The following is a 26,620-nucleotide window of genomic DNA, read 5'->3' as shown; positions in this document are numbered from 1 at the left end:
AACAGACGCTTCGGAGCTGGGTGTGGGAGCTGTTCTATCGCAACTGAATTTTGATGGTCATGACCAGCCCATAGCTTTTATTAGCAGAAGGCTGACCCCCAGAGAGAAGAATTGGTCAGCTATCGAGAGGGAGGCCTTTGCTGTGGTTTGGGCCCTGAAGAAGTTGAGGCCATACTTGTTTGGCACTCACTTCAAGATTCAGACCGACCATAAGCCCCTCTTGTGGCTAAATCAAATGAAGGGTGAAAACCCCAAACTACTTAGGTGGTCCATTTCCCTACAGGGGATGGACTTCACAGTGGAGCATAGACCTGGCACTGATCATGGCAATGCAGATGGGCTCTCCAGGTATTTCCACTTAGAGCAAGAAGACTCACCTGGTCAAGGTTAGCTTATTGTCCCGAAGTTTGGGGGGGGGTCATGTAGGAGAGTAGGGTCTGCAATCCTATGATCACCCAGATTTTTTTGCTTTTGCTTCATTGGTTTACGACTTTCTCCGGCTGTGGGCCTGCCAATCAGACCCACAGCCTAGCTGTTCTCTCTCGAAATTAACACACATGTACGTTAGGTGCATCCACTAATTGGAACTGGGCCACCTTGTCAGTCCCTGTCTCAGCATACCACAGGTATCCAGGGCATCGGTGTACCCAGGGCCTACCAGGGGCTGAAGCATGTATTATGCCGCCCCTGGAATGGCCGCCCAAATCTGACACAACTGGCTGCACGACAGCTGGGGCCACGTGGTGTAATCACCCGTTGCTGTAGGTGTAGTATTCCTACACCTAAACCCTAAAATGGACACATGGGTTCCTATCAGTCACTCCTATAGCAGGCCTTATCGATCCTGAAGGCAGAGTGCAGGGAATCATGTGGGACGGTGCTCTGGCGCGAGCTGAGCCCGTCGACGGCTTGCGGAACCAAGTCCTAATAGCCGTTCCATGGTGACGCGGGCCAACTACTTTTAATGCATTATAATCCTTGCGGTTATTTGCTAACTTTGGCATCGCATCACCTATACATGTCGAGTAAGGTGTCATACGAATGGGAATACGAACCCCTCGCCAGTCCTGGTGACGGGGTTAGCATTCCCCCCTTTTAGAGGGACACGACATGGAAGTAACCTTGAACCCCGGTTAAAGTTGACTCAAGCCTCGGCATCACAAAATGGATGCTGCCACCAGACACAAGTCTGACCTCCTGCTGCTGGGGGACCTTCCAGCAAGGGGAGCTTGGACAAAGGGTTTCCTGTCGAGGGCGGTGTTAGCACCGTCCCAGACAGGGTTTGTGTATCCCAGGTAGGCAGGGCTGAAAGGAAGGTGATTGCAAGTGGCACCCCGGTGCTCACTGTGCATAGCCCGGCTCAAACCAGTTTCGGGGGCACACCAGCCCCTGAGCTGGCGCGAAGCCGGACAAAGGTTAGGGGTGTAACCACCCCCCTCCTGGCTCCACCCATAGGTAGAACCTAGTCACGGGCCAGCCCCTTTTCTTAGAATAAAGGTAGGAGCGAGTCCCCTTCCCAAATTGGATAATCAGATAATCGGATAACTCCGAATCACGAACTACTTTCCACGAAAGGAACTCTTGACTATTTCTGAAGACTCTCCCTTGTGGCTAAGGAGTAGCCACCCTGCACCAGCAGGCACCATCTAAGCGCTTGCGGTTTGCTGTAAGTCTCTCCTACGGATCAAGACTGCCCAGCTCGACGAGACCCGAGTTCCCTGCCATCTCTGACCTTTTACCTCCCTCATCAGCTCAGCTGAGAGTCGTAGGTGTGACGAGACCTGCGGGACCGGCCATCTTCAGAACCTGCACGACGCTTATCTAGCACGCCCACCGAGGGACCCTCGAGTGAGTGCACCTAGGGTTTGAGAAGCCCTAACCCTGAGCAGCTCCAGCATCGAAGTCTGCCTCCCCAGCATCCCCGAGATCTGCGTGGGGGCCCTTCCGCTCCTTGTTGTTCACCGCGTTGTTCGACCACTTGCCGACCGGCTTGTGGCCCTCTTCACGACGCACCACGATTGTTTCATCACTAGTCTGGTTGCTCCAGACTGGCTCTTGCTCCCCTTCAACAGAGGAGTACCACGGACCCTCCTGGTCCACTCCCGACGCCATCTTGACTCCCCCGCTTGGGTGGCCACTGCCAAGATCCGCTGCCCCTTCCTGGGCCCAGCATCATCGACAGCAGACACCTTCGTGGGACAGCTCGCCCTCCATCCTGGTCGCCGCCGCGCCTCCTGGTCCGAGGAACAGCCGAGTCCGACGTCACCCACTCACCTGGTCGAGGTGACTTCAGCCGGTACCCTCCTGGTACCCACACGATCGCTGGCTAGCGGTTGAGAACTGAGTCCCCTCTGCTTTCAGGTTTTCCTTCACCACCGATCCAGGCTTGGATCGCTCTGAACATCGTCACTGGTCGCCTGCCAGCAACTTCTTCTTTCAGGCTCCTGAGACTACACGAGGACTCCCGACATCTTGACGAACTTCACGCAGCCGCAGCCTCCGGGCTAGGTAACTCGAGCATCTCGGTGCTCCATCGCAGGTTCGCTCTACAAGTGTCCAGTTCCTTTTTCGTTTAGTCCCACTGATCGGATCACTCCGGAATCAGTATCTCCAGACTCTAACCATTCGCATTCCACTGTTAGTGTAGATGGTTTCTCGTGCCCCTCGGGCATTTGTGTAAATTGTGCAACTGAAGTATTTTCCTAAGAGTTTTGTAGTGTGCTTAGCTCCCTGACTCATAAAGAGCCAGGGTAGTCTTGTTATAAATAAATATCCTTTTATTTTCATAACAACTTGTGTGGTGTCCTTTCACTTGGTGTTCAAGGGGTATATGTGATGGTAAACAGCTGGCTTAACACGCCCTCTAGAGTTTAGCCTAAAGACTGCTCGTATCCACGCTACTAGGATAGCTGGTCTAAAAGGTTGACTTACAACCAATCATCAATAAGGGTCGTTTGGAATGATACACAGTGATCACTAGAATAGTGAGCACTACATATCAGGCCAACTTCTCACACCCGCCTGATGCGCATGGGTTTCTCCGTGGATGGGATGTGTAAGCGTGGCTGTGGTTCGCTGGGTACTTTCCTCCACGTTATATGGGAATGCCCTGAGGTGGCGCTCTTTTGGCGTCGGGTGCATGCGGTAATGGAAGACGTCACTCACGTTGCTCTGCTTCCAGAAGCTAGGAGATGCTTGCTGAACGTGTGGGAGCCAAACAATTATAATGTGGCACAGACGCGGTGGGCGACTTTGGGAAATATGGTGGCTAAACGTAATATTGCCCAGTTATGGGGTTCCCAGAGGCCGCCCACGGTCTCGGTTTGGAAGGAGAATATGGATTGGTGCATGTTTAGAGAGAAGACAGTGTATGTAGCGAGAGGCAAGCCGAGGAAATGGACTGGGGTGTGGGGTCCGTGGAACGCTTATCGCGGAGACATCTGTGCCCCTCCTCTGGCTGTTGTATTGGATGCCTCTTTGTCCCCCTAGCCGAGCATTCCTCGTCTGTTAGGTTACGAGTGAGTTACAGTTTGATTTTTCCTCTGTTCCCGTGCCCCCCTCCCTTCTCTGCCGCTGATCATTGATTCCCTACCCCGGGGAGCGCGTCCTGACATTTACAATGCCTATTGCCTTGCTTGTGTGTAATGTTTCTTAGTTTTAAATTGAAAACTGAAACCGTATTTAATACTGTAACTCCTTGAAGTCAAATAAAGGTTTCTTTAAAAAAAAAAAAAAATCGTACCAACGGTGAAAACGTAATTACTTACCTGTTTTAGATAGATGTCCCAGTACTGAGCCTAGGAGCCCAGCACTGGATTACAAAAGTAACGAGAACATACTTTACCTGCAACTTGAATTTCCTTCCTTAGGATAACATTGTCTGGTTTTTGCTGATAAAGTTTCTCTGTGAATTTTGCAAACTTACAAATATTCTTTAAAAATTGCCCGTATAACCTAAACGCATTCTCTCAACTGCTTACAGGTGGTACACTGGTGCTGGATCCAGGATCCAACACTGGGCTAGAAAAAGTAACAATAACCCCACTTACCTGCTAAGGGAATTTCCTCCCCTAGGATAACATTGGTGATTTTATTAGAGAAAAGTTTCTAAGTGTCAACTTTTAAAATGCCAAAATATTGCTTAAAAATCACAACAGTAACTAAATCTTATTTACTCGCCTGTTTCGAGGAACTGTCCCAGGACTGAGTCTAGGATCCAGTCCTGGAGTTAGAAAAGTAATCCTAAAAGTAATCAATTGCATTTAACTTTAAATTCCCATGGAGTTCAATGTATTATTGTGGTTAAAATTGTGTTGCCTATTGCAACAAACTGTAACTATTGCATTCAAAAGTCAATTGCCTATTGCAAAGTATTTAACTAAAGCATCTCATTTCATTCTGAGAAAGTATATTTTGATACCTATTGTTGGTTCTAAAATAAAACAACCATATATTTTTATATACAAACCATTGGCCTTGAGTTCAGTTCTTGAGTGGGTGAGACCATTTGCTGACTGTGTACAACAAATGCTTTACACTGTCCTCTGATACTGCCTTACTGCTCGACCAAGCTACCACTTTAGAGAGTAAGGTTATATCTAACTTTAACCTCTGCCAAACCTCTGGGGACTCTGTGCACACTGTACCCATTTGAGAGCAGTATATACAGAGCCGCTTTCCTACATCTTCCAACAGAGAAATTTTAGCTTCCCCTTCGCCAATCCTCACTGCAAAATCAGAGCAGGTCTTTGCAACCCTGCGTATAGGATTTTGGAGTTTACGACACGCACCTTGGGTACGAGAGCTCTCTGCTCTATGAAAGCCTATACGATTGTGTTCGAATAACAAAATCGCATTTACTTACCTTTATTCAGGAAATATCCCAGTGCAGTATCCAGGTGTACTACACTGTGTAAGAAAAGTATTCTGCAAGGTAAAATAACTAATAATAACTAAAATAACCAAAGTATTTACAAAGTATATGTACAGTATTTCAAATTTCAGTAGGTCCACTGGACTCTGTGCACACTATACCTCATTTTGGTATAGTATATACAGAGCCAGCTTCCTACACTAGGTCTATGCCCCCTCACACAGGAGGGTGGCATAATTAAGGGTGTAGTCACCGTAGGTAAGGTGCTTATTAGCCCTACCTGCTACTCCCCTAAAGCACCCTTAAGTGTAGTATTTAGGTGACTACCCCATACCTGGAAACGAGTTACCTGCAACCTCAAAAGAAGAAGAAAGACAAAGACGTGCAGCAATGCCTGTAGACAACTACTGACTTGGCCGCAGCCCTATCGGCCTGTCTCCAGCTTCAAAGACCCTGCGAGAAGACACCCGTCTTGCAGCCAGCAACGCGACTGCCAGAAACCCGAGGAAGACTGCCTGAACTTTGACAAAGACCAGAACACTTGGGAACAGCGGATCGGTCCCTAAGAATCCAACACCAAGGACCCCGCCAGCTGAAACCATGAGTCCTGACCGCTCTGCACCCTACACCTATGGCCCGTGTCCAGGTGGCCCACCGACTCAGCAAGTTGGCTGGCCTCCTCCTGGACTCCAGGATGATACCTGCAGCCTGAATCTGGAGGCTCCCCATGACTGCGACCGGGTTCGGTAAGAAGAATCTGACATCTAAAGGCACCCCTGCACAGAAGCCCCTGGTCCTTGGTGAGGTGACTCAACAGTTTATACTTTGAACCCTTTCATCTTTACTTACCTCTGCTATCTTTGGTTTCCCTCCTGCAACCTCTGGTGGGACGCCTGCAGCCTGTTTGTCCGAAGCAAGTTCTCCATTGAAAAGCGTTAGGCACCCGATGCTGAATTTGCACCCTGCACACGGCCGCCCCTGTGCCGCTGGTGGTGTAGGTTTGGTGCTGTTTTGTGGCCCCCCGTGCTGATTCTTACACCCAAAGCTTTGCCCCTTCAACCGATGTACCTACCTGCAAGCATTGTGGCTTAAAGCACCCACAGGCTCCATTGAAACGCATTGTGCCGAACTCAGAGTTTGACCTCTGCTCCCGGCCACCCCTGTGCCGCTCGCTGGTGGTGCAGTTTTGTTACTCACCTGACCAATCTCCCTTGACCTTACCTGCATAACCGCTTTTTTTTTTTCTCCGTACGGCAACACTGAGCTGTTTGAAAATTGCACTTTTGAAATAGAAAAGTATTTGTATTTTAAAACGTACTTGCCTTATTGCAAAGATCTTGCTCTTAAAATAAAACACAAAGCTTAGTTTGATAAAATTTGTGTGGATCTCCTTTTTGAGTCATGCGCCCCTTATTGGTCAATGTTGTGCAGCAAATGCCTTGCACTCCTCTGTGTTAGGCCTAAGGCTGCTTACCCACACTACCACTAATAGATCACTTTGTGTTTTACATTGAACCCTGTACACTTCTGTGTGACCCCTGGATTCTGTGCACGGTATGACCACCTAGTGGCATACCATATACAGAGCCAGCTTCCTACATTTTCTTATTGAGTGTGTCTCATTTCATGTCTCTGTGTGTGCAGCAAATGCCTAATACTCCCCTCTGATAAGCCTAATGCTGCTCGACCACACTACCACAAGTAGAGCACCTTGGGATTGTTAAAGCAAGCCCCTGTACACTAAAAGGGATTCCTGGGCTCTCTGCACAGTGCATCTCATTTTGGTACACTATATAGAGAGCCAGCTACCGAGAAGTGGTACTTACATTAACCTCAGAAAGATGACCTGCTCAGTGGACCTGACAAGATTCAAACCTGTAACAGTGTGTATTTGCTCACACAAAAATGAAATTCACAAAGGTCTGCCAGAAGTTTTCTTAGAATTCCTGAAAGTTGGAATCTGCACCAATGCAAGGACATATAGGTGATGGATGCACTTCTGACTCCCCCACTTTTCTTATTTTCATGTTGGCCATAATGATTTCACACTGATTTTCCCTCAAATAGGTTTTTTAAATATTGACATGACTCGAGTACATTTTACTTAAAGATGCCTCAGAGAAAAGTTGCACAACAGTTTTGGAAGATGCAAGTTGTACATTTTTTGTGTATTTTTTTTAAAAGCAAAATAATACTAACCTTGCTTTTGGGATTCTGCATATAGTTAAGGGACATTCTATAAGCATTATAAGTAGCCTCAAATTGTTAAAATTTGCGAAAATGTTTACACTTTTTTTGTCCTGGAATCACTGTCAGTAATGCAAGCTGAATTCACTGCATTTTCTTGCAGTGCTCGCCCTAGTAGTAAAGGCTATGCATTAAGGAAACATAAAATACCATTTACACAGATACAAAAGTTTTTTTTTTTAGTGGCAGACAATCCTTGCTTTAGTGGCGAACAGTGCTTTCACAGATCCCTACTGGAAACCAGCAGCCAAAGGGTTTGTGCTTGCGGGGGTTGCAACTACTTGCCAATCGGACAAAGTAAATGTGGAAACTTGTTTTCATTGGCCTTAAACAGTATGTCCTGGGCATCGGGCGATAGCAATTCCACACCCAGAAAATGTAAATGGTATGTTCTGCATACAAGACCTTCCCCCAGGCATTTTCATTCAACATGGCATGAGGCTCCTTCACTCGATTTGGCCTCAACACTGTTGATGTTGAGATGTTTTGGTGTCTTCTATCAAATGCTCGATTACATGTACGTCTAGGTGCTCTGGTTGTCTGGTGGCAAGAGATTGCCCATAGAGTTTTCAAAACACGTCCAAACCCTATGACAGGAAAGAAGTATGAGGTGGAGTCTGTCCCCTGGTGCATTTTGGGTTCCAAGGGAGGTATCACAAGTCACCTCAAAACCAAAACTCCTTCAGTGAAAATCAATTTGCAACATCTGAGCCCTACACTAAATGACAAGTTTGCACAGCATGTGATCTACAGCAGCACATGCTACAAACTGACTCAGTTTTGCAGCGTGAATCTTTCTGGATTCACTATGCTGTGCATTATTTCGCGGTCTGGTGGTTTGGTCCGGAATCGTAGTCTTTCTTCTTCTTCTTCTTCTTTTTTTCTTTTTTTTTTTTTTTTTTTTTTTTTTTTTTTTGTAGCCTAGGTGGGCGTCGACGTCCCACCATTTGGTGTACTTCTCGTGACGTCGGCACGCTTCCTGCGGAAGCTCCCACCTCGGGCGCCATCTTCAGATTCTTTTTTCCGCCGTTGGGTCTGGATCGTCACTGTGAAGCTCCAGAGTTTTTGCGAAGAAAAGAAGAAAAAGCACAAGTTTCATCGAAGAAGAAGTTGAGGAAGACTACAGAAAGGAAGATCAACAAGCCGGGATGACGAAGAAGGAGGAGAACCTCGAGATCTTCGACGTCCAACGGAGAATGCGCACTCGGGGACACTGAGCGCAGGAATGGACAAGACACCCTTTAAATTCTGCCGTAACTGCCACCATAAATACGCGCAGAAGGACCAGCACCCGGTCTGTAATCTTTGCCTGCCAGTCGACCACGAGAGCAAAGACTGCAACGCCTGTTCCGCCTTCACACCAAAGACACTCCGGGTGAGAGAGAGACAGAGGATAACCAATTACAACATGCAGGGCAAGGGACAGGCTCCATCGCTGTACGAACTGGGCCTCTCCACCGACGATGAAGACAACGTCGCCGAGGGACCTGATGATTTCACGGTCGCAGAGACCGATAAGAAAACGTCTGACAAGGTAGGAGAGATGTCGAACACTAAACCCTTGACAGGGCCCCGAAAACCAGAGCCCGACTCTCGAAAAAATTTTGATGACCGCAAGTGCATCCACGGACGAAAGACCAGGCGGATCCTTCGAAAAGGACTCCCAGGTGGCGAAGACCGGCGAAAAGCCAAGGTCGTTGAAGCAAGGCCAAGAACTGGGGTGCTCGTCTTCGAAAGATAAGGTCGCGTCGACGCCGACTCCGGCGAAGAGACCCGCGCTCGATGCCGAACAGGCCTCTGAACTGGAAAAGAAGAGAAGGCTCGAGGCAGAAATGGAGAGCATCCTACGAAGGAAAAAGGAGTTCGATGAAAAAATTCACAATTCCCACGAAACCTCCGTCGGTCATCGTAGACGTCGAGGAGCAGGAAGAGTTCGACACCGAAGAACTGTCAAACTCCTGGAGATGAAGAAGAGGGCCTATACTACGAGGGAGAGGAAGATGATGAACAACAATCAAACTACGGCTCGGTGCCGTCGACGACACAGGACCTGGAGTGGCAGGACCTCGACGCCGAAAATCCGGAAGAGCCTGTGGAGACTTACCCTTCGAGGCCTTCGCCGCCAGATGACATTGGGGCCTACAATATGGTCATCAAAAGCGCAGCAGCAGCTTTTGGGGTTAAACTCGAGGAAGAAAAGCCAAAAGCAGACTTTTTACTGGAAACACTGCTCCCCATCCAAACAAGGAGGCAGTTCCTCCCCATGCTCCAAAGTGTCATGAACCAGGGGAAGGAGGCGTTCAAGGACCCAGCAACATGCAGGTCTATCACACCTAGGACGGAGAAGAAGTATAAACACTCCTCCCAGGAACCTCCATACATTAAGGGATCCGTCACAGCGGATTCCATCGACTGCCAGGAAAAGGGCTAATGTCCCGGCAACCTCTGGGCCACCACCAGACGAGGAAAGCAGGAGGATGGACCGGACTGTGAGAAAAATTGAGAGAAACGTGGCGATGCACTGACGCATGGTGAACTCCAATGCCCTGCTGAACAGACACCAATACCAACATTGGGACGAAATGGGGGAGCTAATCAAGCACCTCCCCGAACAATACCAGCAAAGAGCCTCGCACCTGGTGGAGGAAGGGAAGAATATAGCAAATTCTTGCCTTAAAACAGCCTTGGATGGAGCCGAAACATCAAGCAGGTTGATGGCAATAGGGATAACAGAAAGAAGGCAGGTCTGGCTCAGGATCTCAGGCTTCAAGCCGGAAGTCCAGAACAACATCCTGAACACCCCTTTCCACGGGGAAACGCTGTTCGGAGTGCCGGTGGATGAAAAACTAACCCAGCTCAAAAAGGAGAACGAAACAGCAAGGTCCATGGGGGCCCTGCAATTCAGAGGGATGAGAAGAGGTACCCCGACACGGAGACCATACGAAAGGGGAGGAAACCAGCCAGGAACGTCACACCAGACATTCCAGCAGTGACACCAGGGCGACAATCACGGACAGCAGGGGCAGCAGAAACAAAACTGCCGTACCAGCCTCGGGGCCAGTCCTTTTGCAGTAGGGGGAACGGACGAGGGCAAAGACGAAGAGGGGGAGAACAACCCGCCTCAAAGTGACTCCGCCCGGCAAAGCGTGCTCACCCACAAGATCCCTCCGAGGGGAGAGCACAAAAAATCCAAAAAGAGAGGGTTACACAGACCAAACGCCAACGATCATGCAACACCAGTAGGCGGCAGGCTGAGACGTTTCCTTCAGGAATGGAAAAACATAACAGACAAATGGATACTCAACATCATACAGTTTGGATACTGCATAGAGTTGGAAAGGAAACCACCAAGCAGGAAACCAAAGAGAAGGGAACACTCAGGACAGGAGCTAGTGCAACTCGTAGAGGAAGCACAAGAGCTACTCCAAAAGGAGGCCATAGAACCAGTACCATTCAAAGAAAGGAACAAGGGAGTGTACTCAAACTACTTCTGGTACCAAAGGTGGACGAAACACTAAGACCCATCCTGGATCTATGGTTCCTAAACAATTACATAAGGACACAGAAATTCAAAATGACGTCCCTACAAGAGGTACTCCCGATGATGAGAGACGGAGACTTCATGTCCACCGTGGATCTCAAAGACGCTTACCTGCACATCCCAAAAACAGGCGGCACAAACATCTATTACGATTCTCCATCAACAAAGAACACTACCAATTCACAACCATGGCTTTCGGACTAAAGTCCGCACCAAGGGTTTTCATAAAATGCCTTGCGGCAGTGGCGGCGTACCTTCGGAGGGAAGGGATTCATGTGTACCCTTATCTCGACGACTGGCTAATAAAGGCAAGTTCACGCGAAAGATGCGAGTAACACGCACAGCGGGTCACAAGCATACTAACGAAGCTGGGATTCTCAATACACTGGGGGAAATTCTCAATGGAACCGGAACAGGTGAAGATCTTCCTGGGGGTACAGATCAACACCATACAGAGAACGGTGATCCCCAGCGACAAGAGAACACTGGCCCTGCTGAGAGAGACACACCTCTACCAGAAGGGGCGAGCTCTGACAGTGAGGACAGCAAGCAAGATCATGGGGATGATGGCGTCATGCATTCACCTAGTCCCCAATGTACGCCTACACATGAGACCATTCCAGGAATGGCTACAACAACAATGGTCACAAGCAACCGGAAGTTAGGAGGATCTAATGGTTGTAACGCACACAGTGCAAGAAGAGATAGCGTGGTGGAACAAGGAGAACATAATAGGAAAGCCCTTGACACCACCAAGCCCAACGGTGACCATCACCACAGACGCATCCCAGATAGGATGGGGAGCACATATGAACAAGCTCAGAGTGAGGGGTCTGTGGACTCCAGCAGATGCGGTCAGACACATCAACTACCTGGAATTGAAGACCGTATTCCTAGCCCTGAAGGCCTTCCAGAAATAACTGTACAACCAGAATGTGTTGATACAAACAGACAACACGGCAACGATGTTCTACATCAACAAGCAGGGAGGAACCCAATCATTCCCTCTTTCCAACCTGGCACAGGAGATTTGGAGATGGGCCATCCCACTCAAAATAGACATTCTGGCCATACACCTACCAGGAAAGGACAATGTGGAAGCAGACTGGCTCAGCAGGCAGACTTCAGCATCCCACGAGTGGGAGCTCAATGGACAGGAAACGCAAAGGCTATTCAGAAGGTGGGGTACACCGACGATAGACCTGTTTGCAACACACCTGAATGCAAAATGCCAAAACTTCGCATCCAGGCAACCAGAGAAACAATCTCAGGGGAATGCCCTATGGATAAGCTGGTCAAAAACATTTGCCTACGCTTTTCCCCCAATACCACTGATACCCAGGGTACTCAACAAGTGCAGGACCAGCAACATGATACTGATCCTAGTAGCACCACAGTGGGCGAGGCAGACCTGGTACTCACAAATAATGGAAATGGCACAGGGGCCACCCCACAAGTTCACCAAAAGGAAAGACTTACTCTCCATGCAAAACGGAAAAGTTCTACACCCAGAGCCAGAGAGCCTCAGCCTAGCGGCATGACTCCTGAAGACATAGATTTCAAACACCTTAAGCTACCACAAAGCACCATGCGAGTGCTCCGGGAGGCAAGGAGACCAATGACACGAAAATGCTATGGGGAAAAATGGAAGAGGTTCACACAATGGTGCAGCAAAAAGGAACTGCAGAACAAGTTGACAAAGGAATCAACGGTGCTGAGATACCTCACTCACCTACTAAAGGCTAAACTATGTTCATCCTCGCTAAGGGTACACCTAGCAGCGATTGTAGCTTACACACTAGGTGAGACGGGGAAAAGTTTCTTTACATCACGAGTAGTAAAGAGATTCCTGGAAGGGGCGAAAAGGATAGCGCCACCAAAGAGGATGCCGCCACCGGCATGGAACCTCAACATAGTCCTGACGGAACTTATGAAGGCACCTTTTGAGCCCATCCACAAGGCCTCACTACAAATGCTGACAATGAAGACAGCCTTTCTGGTGGCAATAACCTCGCTGCGCAGAGTAAGCGAGCTGCAAGCACTAACACTGCAAGAACCTTACATCCAAATACACAAGGGCAGGGTCGTAATGAGAACGGACCCACACTTCATGCCGAAGGTGGTGTCGGCATTCCATATGAACCAGACAATACAAATACCGCGCTTCTTTCAGAACCCAGCCACAAGCGCAGAAAGGGCACTGCACACTCTAGACGCAAGAAGGGCGGTGATGCACTACATCGAGAGAACCAAGGAGCACAGGAAAACGAAGCAGTTTTTTTGTGTCCTTCGCAACCAGCTTGCTGGGTAGACCAGTAACAAAAAGCACCATCGCGCGATGGATCGCACTGACGATACAATTCTGCCACAAACAGGCAGGGCAAGAACTATCGGAAGGGGCACGGGCCCACTCCACAAGGAAGAAAGGAGCAACAATTGCTTTTCTGGCTAACTCACCCATTCAAGACTTATGCTTGGCGGCAACATGGGCTTCAGTGCACACGTTCACTAAGCACTACTGCGTGGATATACAAATGAACAAGGAAGCACAAGTAGGACAGAAGGTGCTTCAACATATATTCAACGACCAACGCTCATCTTCCACCCAGCCGCCACAAAGATGACAAACCGCTACAAAGTCTATGCACAGCATAGTGAATCCAGAAAGATTCACGCTGCAAAACAAATAGTTTCTTACCTGTCAGTGTAGTTTTGCAGCTTGAAGATCTTTCTGAATTCACTAGCGAACCCACCCACCTCCGCCAGAAAGATGAGGCTGGAGCAGAAGGTGGAAAGACAGAGAATAGAGAACAAAAAGAGACTTAAAAGATGTGTGTAAAAGGATATGATTAAGGAGAAAATAATAAAATTGCCTAGGCTTCACAAAAACAAAAAAAAAGAATCCGAAGATGGCGCCCCGAGGTGGGAGCTTCCGCAGGAAGCGTGCCGGCATCTGGAGAAGTACACCAAATGGTGGGACGTCGACTCCCACCTGGGCTACAAAAAAGAGGTAGAAGAAGAAAGACTACGATTCCGGACCCAAGCACCAGACCGTGGAATAATGCACAGCATAGTGAATCCAGAAAGATCTTCAAGCTGCAAAACTACACCGACAGGTAAACTATTCGTTCAGCAATTGGGGTTGGCAATTGGATTGCACCGGATTCTACAAGCTAAAGAACAAACTAATCCAGAGGCATTGGGTAATTCCAAACTGTTACCAGTACGTACCCAGCTTGAGACTCATTAATTTGGAAGTTTTGACCCATGATATGTTCTGGTCAATGGTCATAAGTGCCTTAAACCTGACATCTGAAAAAGCAGCTTTTTTCGTAGCAGTCAACGTTTCATATTGAGCTTCAGCCAAGGAAACGTTTTATTGTTCTTCAGCAAAGATCCCTTCAACTTTTTTTCCCAATGCAAATGTCTGATTTTCCTATCAAGCAGGAAGTCCTCTCCTTGCCCACTCTGTTGCTAACCATTCTTTGAAAACCGAACAGAGTCTTCACATTCTAAATCTTTGTAAGTCACTGGATTCAACTGATGGATTGACGATTTCTACACCTTCCTTATTTATCCATGCTCATACAGTTGTACTTTCAGTGTCTTTATGATGTGAAGAGCAGGGCAGCCACAGGGCAAAATCATGATGTATTTGTAATGCACAATGCTTACAAGTTGGCTAAGACATGTTGAGGAATGTCTTTGCATTCATTCTTATCACTGCAGCAGTCATCACTACTTTACCCCCAGCTCCACAATGTTTGGCCAGTGCGTGGAATGATACTGAAGGGGAGAGATTGACAGTGTGTGGAACAGTATAGTGCTGGGGTAGTTAAAAGCTTTGTGCTTGCAGCAAATCTCGTTTAAATGCTTTGATATTACCTTGTGTCCTGCCAATCAAGAAAACTGGCAGCTCCAGGAGTCGGGAAGTAAGCAGGACTTTGGGTCTAAAACTGCAGGGTTTATTCTGCAAGTAACTTTCCCATTTCTGCCTTTGACCAATTTGTTATTAAGAATAGTCAAGCCTCCTAATGAATATTCATTTATGGCATGCTTTATCCTTATTGTTTACTGCCTCTTAAGTTCTTCCACATCTTGGTGTGACCCTAAGAATTTTAATTTGTACAAAAACGAGAAACTCCTAAAATTGACTTCAAGAAGATTGTCAATTTCAGCACAGCTCGACCTAACAATGATTCACAATCACTGTCTGACAACTGACTTGATGCTATCAGAATTGCCTGCACTGTGCTTTCAATTTCTAAGTCATAATGAAACAACCTTACAAACCTGTAAGTCTCTTTCTCTGCTCTTAGGCAAAAGTACAGATGCTGGACAATCTGCTTGATATTGAAGTGGCATACAGTCTTCTCCGAAGTGGGACGGATGAAGGTGGTAAAGATCCCATCGATGTGAAGTATGAGAAAATTAAAACTGACATGAAGGTATGTGTGTCTTCCATTCACTAAGCCCTGACCTATCACGTTCGGTATTTGTTTGTATAACTGATTTATGCTGTATTCCTTGCATTAAGAGGTGAATGTGTAAGTAAACATGGTCACGAAGGTTGCTGTGTATAGGGAAAAGCAGAATTAGTTATGATTAATGCTGTAGCTAGTGTCTGAACATATTTTAGTTGTCCAGACAATGTAATGCCAGACCACCTCCGGCAACTAAAATGGTTTGCCCCTCAAAGCTTCATCGAAGTGTGTATGCTTCTTTGGACAGGAGTCTGGTTCACCCTTTGCTTGGTTCATGTTTAGCAATAAAAGGAGTTTCCCTTGGTTTACATGTATGTCAGTCAGTGTGCACTCTTGGTGTTTTGATAATGTGTGCAGTATGATACTGAGGGGCACTACTTGTGTGGTCTTGAGTCTGGTGGGAGAATTTGACCAGGAACTTAATAATCGCTGTTGTGGATTGTGTAATATGAGTGCTTCATGGTGGATTTCTCAAGTGACTGTCCATATGGCTTATAGGGTTTAGCAGTTTCATCCATTGCTGGTATGAGTGTGTCAGATCTAGGACAGTGGGAGGTCTTCTGCAAATTATTAGTAGAGATCTTGCATCCACCAAATGCATAGGGACAGGTTTCTTGGGTTGCTTATCGTAATCTAAACCTCCTGATGGTACCAGTGTGCATCTGGCTGAGCCTTGACTCTCCGTCTGCATTTTTCAATTAATATTTGTATCCAACTAATGGTTCGGCTATCTTCCTTTTTGTCAGGTTGTGGATCCCGATTCTAAGGAAGCCAGTATCATAAAACAATATGTTAAGAATACTCATGCTGCTACGCACAATGCCTATGACCTGGAAGTTGTAGATGTGAGTAAAAATTCCTAATTTAATTTAGATTTCCTGTTAGGAAATGGCATTGTGTACCTTTGTTTCAGGGGCTATATGGGTGGGTGGTGTTGTCTGCAACGCTTTTCTCATTCTGTTAATGATGTACTTTTCTCTGTATGCATTTATTGCTTTAAAGTGTTTTATTTTTATGTTTAACTGTGTTTACTGTTCTTTATTTAAAAGAAAACCTTTTGTCCACCATACAGCAAAGTTATATTTGCTTATGTTCTTTTTGTTTTTCCTCTTACAAACAGATCTTTAAAATTGAGCGTGAGGGAGAACGGCAACGTTATAAACCATTCACAGAACTTCACAATCGCCAGCTCCTTTGGCACGGCTCCCGCACCACTAACTTTGCTGGCATCCTTTCTCAGGGTCTCAGGATCGCCCCACCTGAAGCTCCAGCGGTATGTATAGACTGCTCTTGAAGTAATGGTTAGAAACCGGGCCACTGGAATTATGCGATTGTGCGACTGCTGTGTTTTTCGCATAATTATGGTGTTATGGCATTTGTTACGTAACCCATCATCTGGTGCATAATCTGCAGATTTTTTTTTTTTTTTTTTTTAAACGTTTCTACCTTAAACGGTTCAAAAGTTACTAAAAATGCAGCAAAAAGTATGGCCGTGCAGGGGAAGGCCCTTTGCAAAGGTTGACTGTCACTTTTCTGTTGTTTATTGCTGCATTTGGGTGTTAATCTGGTACTAATGAGTTTCAACCAATGCCCAGAGAGTATTAACAAGTGTAAAAATGACAATATAATGAAGTAATGGCACAAAATGCACTACATTATGCTACATAATTTGGCTTTTATTGTTGCATAATTTACTCAGCCCTGCCACATTATTTGGCCCTCCCATACTGGATAATTCCATTGGCCCTTGTTATAAAATAGTGCCTATTAAGTCAGGGTATTATATCTCCTTCTGACCTGCGTTTATTTTGCACTGTCCTCTGCATATTCTAAACTGATCATTTAAAGCAGACCTCCCAGGCAGTTATTGAAGCATTTTATTCACCAGCTCCTCCTCTAATAAACTTCAGCGGACAATACAAACGCCTAACACTTGCCTCTGATAAGCCTAAGGCTGCTCGACCAGAGTACCACAAATAGAGCACAATGGAATTGTTAAAGCAAGCCCCTGTACTCCAATAAGGGATACCTGAACTCCCTGCATAGTGCACCTAATTTTGGTACACTACATAGAGAGATAGCCTCCTACAGAGCAGTTCATCCAAAACTATGTATGGGTGTGGAAGGAAATGGCTTTGTTCGAGGCATATGAGCTGCAGATTGTACACTGTGCATAGATCGCCATCTGGTGTTGGACTCGGATGCTTGCACCTTGTTGTCTTGGAAGAGTCTTTTGTAGTCACGAGAGAGGCGACTCCTCCCTTGGACGTTAGTGTGCATGGGCATCGACTCCATCCTCAGATTGTTTTTTTCCGCCATCGGGTTTGGATGTAACTTCTGCGCACCGGTTCGGCACCATATTCTCCAAACCTTTTCGCCTCGCAAACTATCTAAAACTCAACGGTATTGTTTTCGATCACGTGATCTTCAACGCGCACCTCATCTACTCTATTCAGGTAGTCGACGTGGGCCACTGGGCCTATCAACGCCGTTCGGGCCTACAGCTCATGGAAAGGACTCCATTTAAAAAATGCCCCCATGTGAGAAAGTGCCATCTTTCTTGCATGGTATGCCCCCACTTTTTGCTAAATTGCTGAATGTACTTCGATTGAGTGTACCCTGGGTTCCTGCCAATCAGGTGCCCAGGGCCTATGTTCCTTCCTTAAACCACACAAACTCCAAATTGGCAAACCCTAGCCACATGTCAGCCCCTAGTAAATGGTACCCTAGGTACCCAGGGCCTTGTGACCAGGGAAGGCCTCTAAGGGCTGCAGCACTCATTGTGCCACCCTCAGAGGCCCTGTACCCTTACACACACACACTGCCCTTGCAGGCTGAGTGTCTGGGTGCAGGACAAAACAAAGAGTCGACATGGCACACATCACTGTGTACCATGCCCATCACCTACACTGCCAAGGCATATGCCAGCCACCCCTCTAGCTGGGTGCATTACGCCTATGGTGTGGGCACAGGAGCAGGAGCCCTGTGCCCCTACAGTACCCGGGTCCATTCCTGGGCACTGTAAGTGCAGTGCTGTCATTTAAGGATACATGGTGCTGAGAGCTTGTCAAACACGAGCTCCACAGCACCATACTGGCAACACTGAAGCCTGGGAAGTTTGGTATCAAACTTCTCAGCACATTGAACCCACACTGATGCCAGTGTGGGATTTAATGTACTAAGCACCCCAGAGGGCATCTTAGAAGATGCCCCCTTACAGCTAACTTGCAATCCACGTCTGCTCTGAGGCTGCCCAGGCTGCCACACAGCAGACACGTTGCTGGACCCCTGGGTGGGAGAGCCCCTGCTCTCCCGGGCCTGCAACAATGCACATCCTGGGTGAGGTGAGAAATCTCCTCCCCCAGGATGAGCAAAGGGAAGCTTCAAAGGCATGCCGCCAGTTGGAGTTTCCCCAGGCCACTGCAACCCCCCACTCTGGCGGGAAGCTTGGCCGGAAACCCCATACAAGGACAGGGGATGTGCCAGCCTGCCCACCCCACCCCTCAGGTGGGGGAGGCGAGGTGAAGCACATCTCCGGGCTCTCGCCATCTTGAAGATGGGAGGCCCTACCCTATCAGGATTAGGCTACTGCCCCCCTCCCACAGGAGAGAGGCAGGATAGGGGGTGTACCCACCCCAGGACAAGGACCCATTGGTCCCTGGCCTTCACCTACCTGTAACGCCCCTAAATCTAGTATTTAGGGGCCCCCTGAACCTTCCTTCCCCAGATTCCAGATAGAAAAACGACAAGAAGAGCAAGAAGAACAAAGACCTGCCCTGCAGCTGCTAAAAAGAGAAGAAGACACCAACTGCTTTGGCCCCAGCCCCACCGGCCTGTCGACTCTCGAACCTGCACCAGCGCGGCATCCCACGTGGCCAGCAACCTCACCAACCCCGGAGGACCTGGCTACCCTTTAGCTCTAAGCCCCTGGGACTCCCACGAGTAGAGGCTCTACTCAAGAAACCTACTTGCTATCCCTGGCACCAGCCCGGGACCGCGGACCCAACACACTCTGCACCAGCCAAGCCTGGCCAGTGCCGGAGTGGACAAAGACCCTGAGGACGACCCCACGGCGACTGTGACCCCGAGTCCGGCACCCAAGGACCCCCCTCGACATCCCGGCAGAAGCCTGCAGCCTCAGAACCAAGTGCCACCCCAGCCGCGACCAACCAGAGGGTAAGATTCCCGACGTCAAAAGGCACCCCTGCACCCGGCGCCCTGCGACCCCCTGTGCCCAATCCCGGGGTACCCACCTAACCTACAACTACCCAACTTACCTCTCGAAGTGGTGGTGGCACCTGAAACATCCTCGTCCCCGAGCCTGCAGCCTCTTTCCAAACCGGAACATTCCCATTGATTTCCATTGAGCGCCCTAAGGCTCAAAAGCACCCTGCACCCAGCCGCCCGAGTGGCCCTGGCAGTGCCCTCTCTACTCTAACCTACTTCCCCACTTGCCCTGAGTAAGTGACCAGGAGCCCAGCTCCCACAGCCGCGTGGCTTGCCAGACAGCAGCCACCAACCAAGGCCCCCCTATCCCTCATAGGATAACATTGGGCCCAACTCTCTCTGCACCCGGCCGTCCTGAAACCGCTGAGGGTGAACCAACTGTGCTTACCTGACACTGGGGGACCCCTGAGTCCATGCCCGGAATTTCAACCTTACCAGTCGAGTACTTACCCTTAAACCGCTAACTTCATTTTCCTCATAGGGTAACATTGACTGGCTTTTTCTTCAAAAATCTTCTAAGTGTGAACTTTTCAAAACTGCAAAAATTCACCAAAAATCAGCCAAGTGACAAAAACGAATTTACTCACCTGCTCCTAGGTGAGCTCCCAGTGCTGGATCTTGGTGCCCAGCCCTGACTCTGAAAAGTGTTCACAACTATACTTACTTCTAACTCATTTTTCTCCCATAGGAAACCATTGTCTGCTTTTCTGTGAAATTTCTTCTAAGTGTCTACTTTTGCAAATTTGAAATATTCTTTTAAAATCGTACCATTTCTGCAAACGAAATTACTTACCTGCTTTTGATAAGGACCCCAGTCCTGGGTCTAGGCACCCAGTCCTGGATTACTAAAGTAACGATAAAGCACTCTACCTGCAATTTGAATTTCTTGCCATAGAGATCCATTGAATGTTTTCTGTGAAATATTTTCTAAGTGCTAACTTTTGAAATAGCTAAATATTATCTAAAAATTCTTACAGTTATTAAGTCGACTTTCCTCACTTGATTCTGAATACTGACCCCAGGCTGGTTCTAGGATCCAGACCTGGAATTCCAAAAGTAATCTGAAAAGTAATTTATTACAAATAACCTGAATTTACCATTGAGCTCAATGCATTGTTATGTTTAGGAAATAGGATTGTTTATTGCAACCAACTGTGACTGTTTTACAAATTTATTGCTTGAAACAAAAGTATTTATATTCAACCTCTCATTCTGAGAAAGTATATTTTTATCCCCTTGTGGTTCTAAAAATAAAACAAGCATATATTTTATATATACAAATCATTGGCCTAGAGTTCAGTTATTGAGTGTGTGAAACCATTTGCTGACTGAGTGTGTACAATAAATGCTTTACACTGTCCTCTGGTACTGCCTTACTGCTCGACCAAGCTACCACTTTTGAGAGTAAGGTCATACCTAACTTTGACCTCTATCAGCCTCTGGGGGACTGTGGACTCTGTACACCCTGTACCTATTAGGGAACAGTATATACAGAGCCACTTTCTCACATTGGTGGATCAGCGGTGGGATACAAACTTGCATTTGTTGGACTACTTGGTTACCATCTGATCACACGACAGAACTCTTAAAAATTGCCTTTAGAATTCTGATTGGTTTTTCCAAAATTACTAAAAGTCTTGCTAGGGCCTTGCTTAAGTCCCATTAGAATTTTAGAAAAATAAAAGTCACTATAGTCAGGGTAGAGGGTTAGAACTGTCAGGTTAGAATGTCTCAAACAAACCCAGCTATTAGTGATAATAATAACATGGACCTGGTGGAGGAGCTCGACCTCACACCTTACTTACACTTGTCTTTCAAGGAATTGAGGTCCTTATGTAAACTCAAAAATTTACAAATGGGTCAGCATCCATCCAAACAAGGGCTCCAGGAGCTCCTGGCTGAGTATGCTAAAGACCACCCATCTGAACATGGTGATGGCCAGTCAGATGAGGAAAGGGAAACAGGGGAGGAGGACAGCAACCTCCCCATACTATTCCCTAGGGAGGAGATGGCACCCATACCCTCCAACTCAAGACATAGCATCTGGGCACCTAGAGACCACACAGGTGGCTCTGGTCCCAGAGACAACACTGGGGGACCCCCCAGTGAAGAGGACAGCCTTGTGAGGCTGGCCAAAAGAATAGATCTAGAGTCCAGGCTGCTGGCTCTAGAAAAGGAAAGGAGAGAGATGGGTTTAGCACCCATCAATGGTGGCAGCAATAATAAAAACAAGGATAGGGAGGAAACTTCTGACCTTAAAATCCCCAAAGGGATTGTCCCTAAATTTGAGGAAGGTGATGATATCACCAAATGGTTCACAGCCTTTGAGAGGGCTTGTGATATCAGGAAAGTAAAGAAACCTCTCTGGGGGGCACTCCTGTGGGAACTGTTCTCTGGTAACTGCAGGGACAGGCTTCTGACCCTCTCTGGGCCAGAAGCAGGATCCTATGACCTCATGAAGAAAGCTCTGATTGAGGGATTTGGATTCACCACTGAGGAGTATAGAATTAGGTTCAGGGGGGCTCACAAAACCCAGACCCAGTCCTGGATTGATTTTGTAGATTTCTCAGTGAAGACACTGGATGGTTGGTTAGCTGGACATGGTGTGCAGGATTTTACTGGATTGTACAATTTATTCATGAAGGAACATATTTTGAGTAACTGCACAAATGAAAAGTTGCATCAGCATTTGGTAGACCTAGGTCTAATTTCTCCCCAAGAATTGGGAAAGAAGGCGGACCACTGGGTCAAGACTAGGGTGACCAAGACAACCACTGGGGGTGACCAAAAGAAGGTGGTCACAAAACCTCCCCAGGGGAAAGGTGGTGAGAATCCCCAAGATAAAAAGTCTGAGTCTTCCAAAGGGCCCCAAAAACCTGTTCAGGTGGGTGGGACCCAAACTACTCCCTATGTGCCCCAACCATATAGGGGGAAGAACTTTGATCCCTTAAAGGCCTTTTGTAATACCTGTAAGAAGCAGGGACACCTAACTGTATCTTGCCCCCAAAACAAAGCCCCTAAGGCACCCAGTACAGCCACTCCTGGGGCAGCAAGTATACAAATGGGATCAGAGGTGTACCCTGAGCAAATCTGGGAACACACTGAAGCAAGTTTAGTCTCCTTGGGAGAAGTGGAGTTTGCCACTGTGGCTGTGTGGCCCCCCAACTTGAAGAAATACTTACAGTACCCCTGGGTGAATGGAACTAGGGTAGAAGCTCTGAGGGATACAGGTGCCAGTGTCACTATGGTGAAAGACACACTGGTTTCCCCTGAGCAATACTTGATTGGGAAGTCTTACCCAGTCACCAACGCTGACAGTGTCACCACTAGTCATCCCATGGCCATGGTAACATTAGGCTGGGGGGGGGTTACTGGCCTGAAACAGGTAGTGGTCTCTCCAAAGTTGCCAGCTGCATGTCTGCTTGGAAATGATCTGGAAACCTCAGCCTGGGCTGAGGTTGAGTTAAAGGCCCATGCAGCCATGCTGGGCATCCCTGAATTGGTGTGTGTGCAAACCAGAGCACAGAGCAAGAGGAAGGGTGAAAAAGTAGGTTTGGAGCCTGGAATAATGGCCCAACCAACCAAGAGGAAGGACAAGAAGACTGGGGGACCAGCTTCTGTACAGCCCAACACTCAGAACCCCTCTCCCCCTGGAGAGGATGTAGATACCTCTGAGGGAACTGAGTCCATGGAGCTTGACCCTTACCAGGTTGAACTCTTGGGCCCAGGGGGACCCTCTAGGGAAGAGCTGTGCCAGGGTCAGCGAGACTGTCCCACTCTTGAAAGCCTGAGACAACAAGCTGCTTCAGAAGCCAGGGGAGATGTCAGTGGTACCCACAGAGCTTATTGGGAAGAGGGATTACTGTATGCTGAGGCAAGAGACCCCACTCCTGGAGCCACCAGGAGGGTGGTAGTGCCACAGAAGTACAGGGAGTTCCTCCTAACGTTGGCTCATGACATCCCCCTAGCTGGACATCTGGGGCAATCCAAAACTTGGGAAAGGTTAGTGAGTCACTTTTACTGGCCCCAGATGCACCAAAAGGTGAAGGAGTTTGTCAGCTCCTGTGTTACCTGTCAGGCCAGTGGCAAGACAGGTGGCCACCCAAAGGCCCCCCTCATTCCACTACCAGTGGTGGGGGTCCCCTTTGAAAGGGTAGGCGTGGACATTGTGGGTCCACTCGAACCTCCCACAGCCTCAGGGAACAAATTCATTCTAGTAGTAGTGGATCATGCTACTAGGTACCCTGAAGCAATTCCACTTAGGACTACTACAGCTCCTGCAGTAGCCAAGGCCCTCCTGGGTGTCTTCACCAGGGTGGGTTTTCCTAAGGAGGTGGTTTCAGACAGAGGTTCCAACTTCATGTCTGCTTACCTAACACACATGTGGAAAGAGTGTGGAGTGCAGTACAAGTTTACTACACCCTACCACCCACAAACCAATGGCCTTGTTGAGAGGTTCAACAAGACATTGAAAGGTATGATCATGGGACTCCCTGAGAAACTCAAAAGGAGGTGGGATGTCCTATTACCATGCTTGCTTTTCGCCTACAGGGAAGTGCCACAGAAGGGAGTAGGTTTCTCACCCTTTGAACTTCTGTTTGGTCATCCTGTAAGGGGACCACTGTGTCTTGTAAAGGAGGGCTGGGAGAGGCCTCTTCAAGAACCCAAACAGGACATAGTGGACTATGTGCTTGGCCTAAGGTCCAGAATGGCTGAGTATATGGAAAAAGCATCCAAGAACCTTGAGGCCAGCCAGGAGCTCCAGAAGCACTGGTATGACCAAAAAGCTGCACTGGTTGAATTTCAACCAGGGCAACAGGTGTGGGTTTTGGAGCCAGTGGCACCAAGGGCTCTCCAAGACAAATGGAGTGGCCCTTACCCTATCCTAGAGAGAAAGAGTGAGGTCACCTATCTAGTTGACCTGGGCACTAGCAGGACACCCAAAAGGGTCATCCATGTGAACCGCCTTAAACTCTACAATGATAGGGCTGACATCACCATGCTGATGGTGACTGATGAAGAACAGGAAGCAGAGAGTGAGCCACTCCCTGACCTCCTATCCTACAGCCCAAAAGATGGGTCAGTAGATGGTGTGATTTTTTCAGACACCCTCTCTGCCCAACAGCGGACTGACTGCAAGCAAGTCTTGCAACAATATGCTAGCCTCTTTTCCCTGACCCCTGGTCTGACAAGCTGGTGTACCCATGATGTGGACACTGGTGACAGTGCACCTGTCAAGAACAAAATCTATCGACAGTCAGATCAAGTCAAGGAAAGCATCAAAGCTGAGGTCAGCAAGATGCTGGAGTTAGGGGTCATTGAGCCTTCAGAGAGCCCCTGGGCTAGCCCAGTGGTTCTGGTCCCCAAACCTCATCAACAGGGTGAAAAGAGAGAGATGAGGTTCTGTGTGGACTATAGAGGGCTCAACTCTGTCACCAAGACAGATGCTCACCCTATCCCAAGAGCAGATGAACTGATAGACAAATTGGGGGCTGCCAAATTTCTCAGTACCTTTGACTTAACTGCAGGGTACTGGCAGATTGGCATGGCCCCAGGAGCAAAAGAAAAGACAGCATTCTCCACCCCTGATGGGCATTATCAGTTTACTGTGATGCCCTTTGGGTTAAAGAATGCCCCTGCCACCTTCCAGAGGTTGGGGAACCATGTCCTGGCTGGGTTGGAGTCCTTTAGTGCAGCTTATCTTGATGATATTGCTGTCTTTAGCTCCACCTGGCAGGATCACCTGATCCACCTTGGGAAGGTTTTAGAGGCTCTGCAGAGTGCAGGTCTCACTATCAAGGCATCCAAATGCCAGATAGGGCAGGGCACTGTGGTGTACTTGGGCCACCTTGTAGGTGGAGGCCAGGTACAGCCCTTACAACCCAAAATCCAGGCCATCATGGACTGGATAGCTCCAACAACCCAGACCCAAGTCAGGGCATTCCTTGGCTTGACTGGGTACTACAGGAGGTTTGTGAAGGGGTATGGGTCCATTGTGACCCCCCTCACAGAACTCACCTCCAAGAAAATGCCCAAGAAAGTTAACTGGACAGTTAGTTGTCAAAAGGCTTTTGACACCCTAAAAGAAGCAATGTGCTCAGCACCAATTCTAAAAGCTCCAGATTATGCCAAGCAGTTCATAGTGCAGACTGATGCCTCTGAGCTAGGGATAGGAGCGGTCCTATCCCAGACCAATGATGAAGGCCAAGACCAACCTGTTGCTTTTATAAGCAGAAGACTACTCCCTAGAGAGCAGCGTTGGAGTGCCATTGAGAGGGAGGCCTTTGCTGTGGTTTGGTCCCTGAAAAAGCTGAGGCCATACTTGTTTGGCACTCACTTCCTAGTTCAAACTGACCACAGACCTCTCAGATGGCTAATGCAGATGAAAGGGGAAAATCCAAAACTACTGAGGTGGTCCATCTCCCTACAGGGAATGGACTTTGAAGTGGAACACAGACCAGGGACTGCCCATGCCAATGCAGATGGACTTTCCAGGTTCTTCCACTTAGACAATGAAGACTCCATAGGACAAGGTTAGTCTCATCACCTTTCGTTTGGGGGGGGGTTGTGTGAGAAAGTGCCATCTTTCTTGCATGGTATGCCCCCACTTTTTGCTAAATTGCTGAATGTACTTCGATTGAGTGTACCCTGGGTTCCTGCCAATCAGGTGCCCAGGGCCTATGTTCCTTCCTTAAACCACACAAACTCCAAATTGGCAAACCCTAGCCACATGTCAGCCCCTAGTAAATGGTACCCTAGGTACCCAGGGCCTTGTGACCAGGGAAGGCCTCTAAGGGCTGCAGCACTCATTGTGCCACCCTCAGAGGCCCTGTACCCTTACACACACACACTGCCCTTGCAGGCTGAGTGTCTGGGTGCAGGACAAAACAAAGAGTCGACATGGCACACATCACTGTGTACCATGCCCATCACCTACACTGCCAAGGCATATGCCAGCCACCCCTCTAGCTGGGTGCATTACGCCTATGGTGTGGGCACAGGAGCAGGAGCCCTGTGCCCCTACAGTACCCGGGTCCATTCCTGGGCACTGTAAGTGCAGTGCTGTCATTTAAGGATACATGGTGCTGAGAGCTTGTCAAACACGAGCTCCACAGCACCATACTGGCAACACTGAAGCCTGGGAAGTTTGGTATCAAACTTCTCAGCACATTGAACCCACACTGATGCCAGTGTGGGATTTAATGTACTAAGCACCCCAGAGGGCATCTTAGAAGATGCCCCCTTACA

The 26,620-nt window shown here is 48.1% G+C and overlaps 1 protein-coding gene across 1 annotated transcript in view; it reads left to right on the top strand.

The window, feature by feature from the left end:
* PARP1 (poly(ADP-ribose) polymerase 1) overlaps positions 1 to 26,620 on the top strand; it is a 331,612-nt gene that overhangs the window by 249,068 nt on the left and 55,924 nt on the right. Inside the window, exons 17-19 of the mRNA XM_085610418.1 lie at positions 14,981 to 15,109; positions 15,892 to 15,990; positions 16,266 to 16,418. Coding sequence (XP_085466544.1) covers positions 14,981 to 15,109; positions 15,892 to 15,990; positions 16,266 to 16,418 — 381 coding nt within the window. The remainder of the gene's footprint in view (positions 1 to 14,980; positions 15,110 to 15,891; positions 15,991 to 16,265; positions 16,419 to 26,620) is intronic.

This window comes from Triturus cristatus, chromosome 6 (genome assembly GCF_964204655.1).
Source record: "Triturus cristatus chromosome 6, aTriCri1.1, whole genome shotgun sequence".
NCBI classification, from domain to species: Eukaryota; Metazoa; Chordata; class Amphibia; order Caudata; family Salamandridae; genus Triturus; species Triturus cristatus.
The sequence above is the reverse complement of the archived record's forward strand: the minus strand, read 5'-3'. Positions and strand labels throughout refer to the sequence as shown.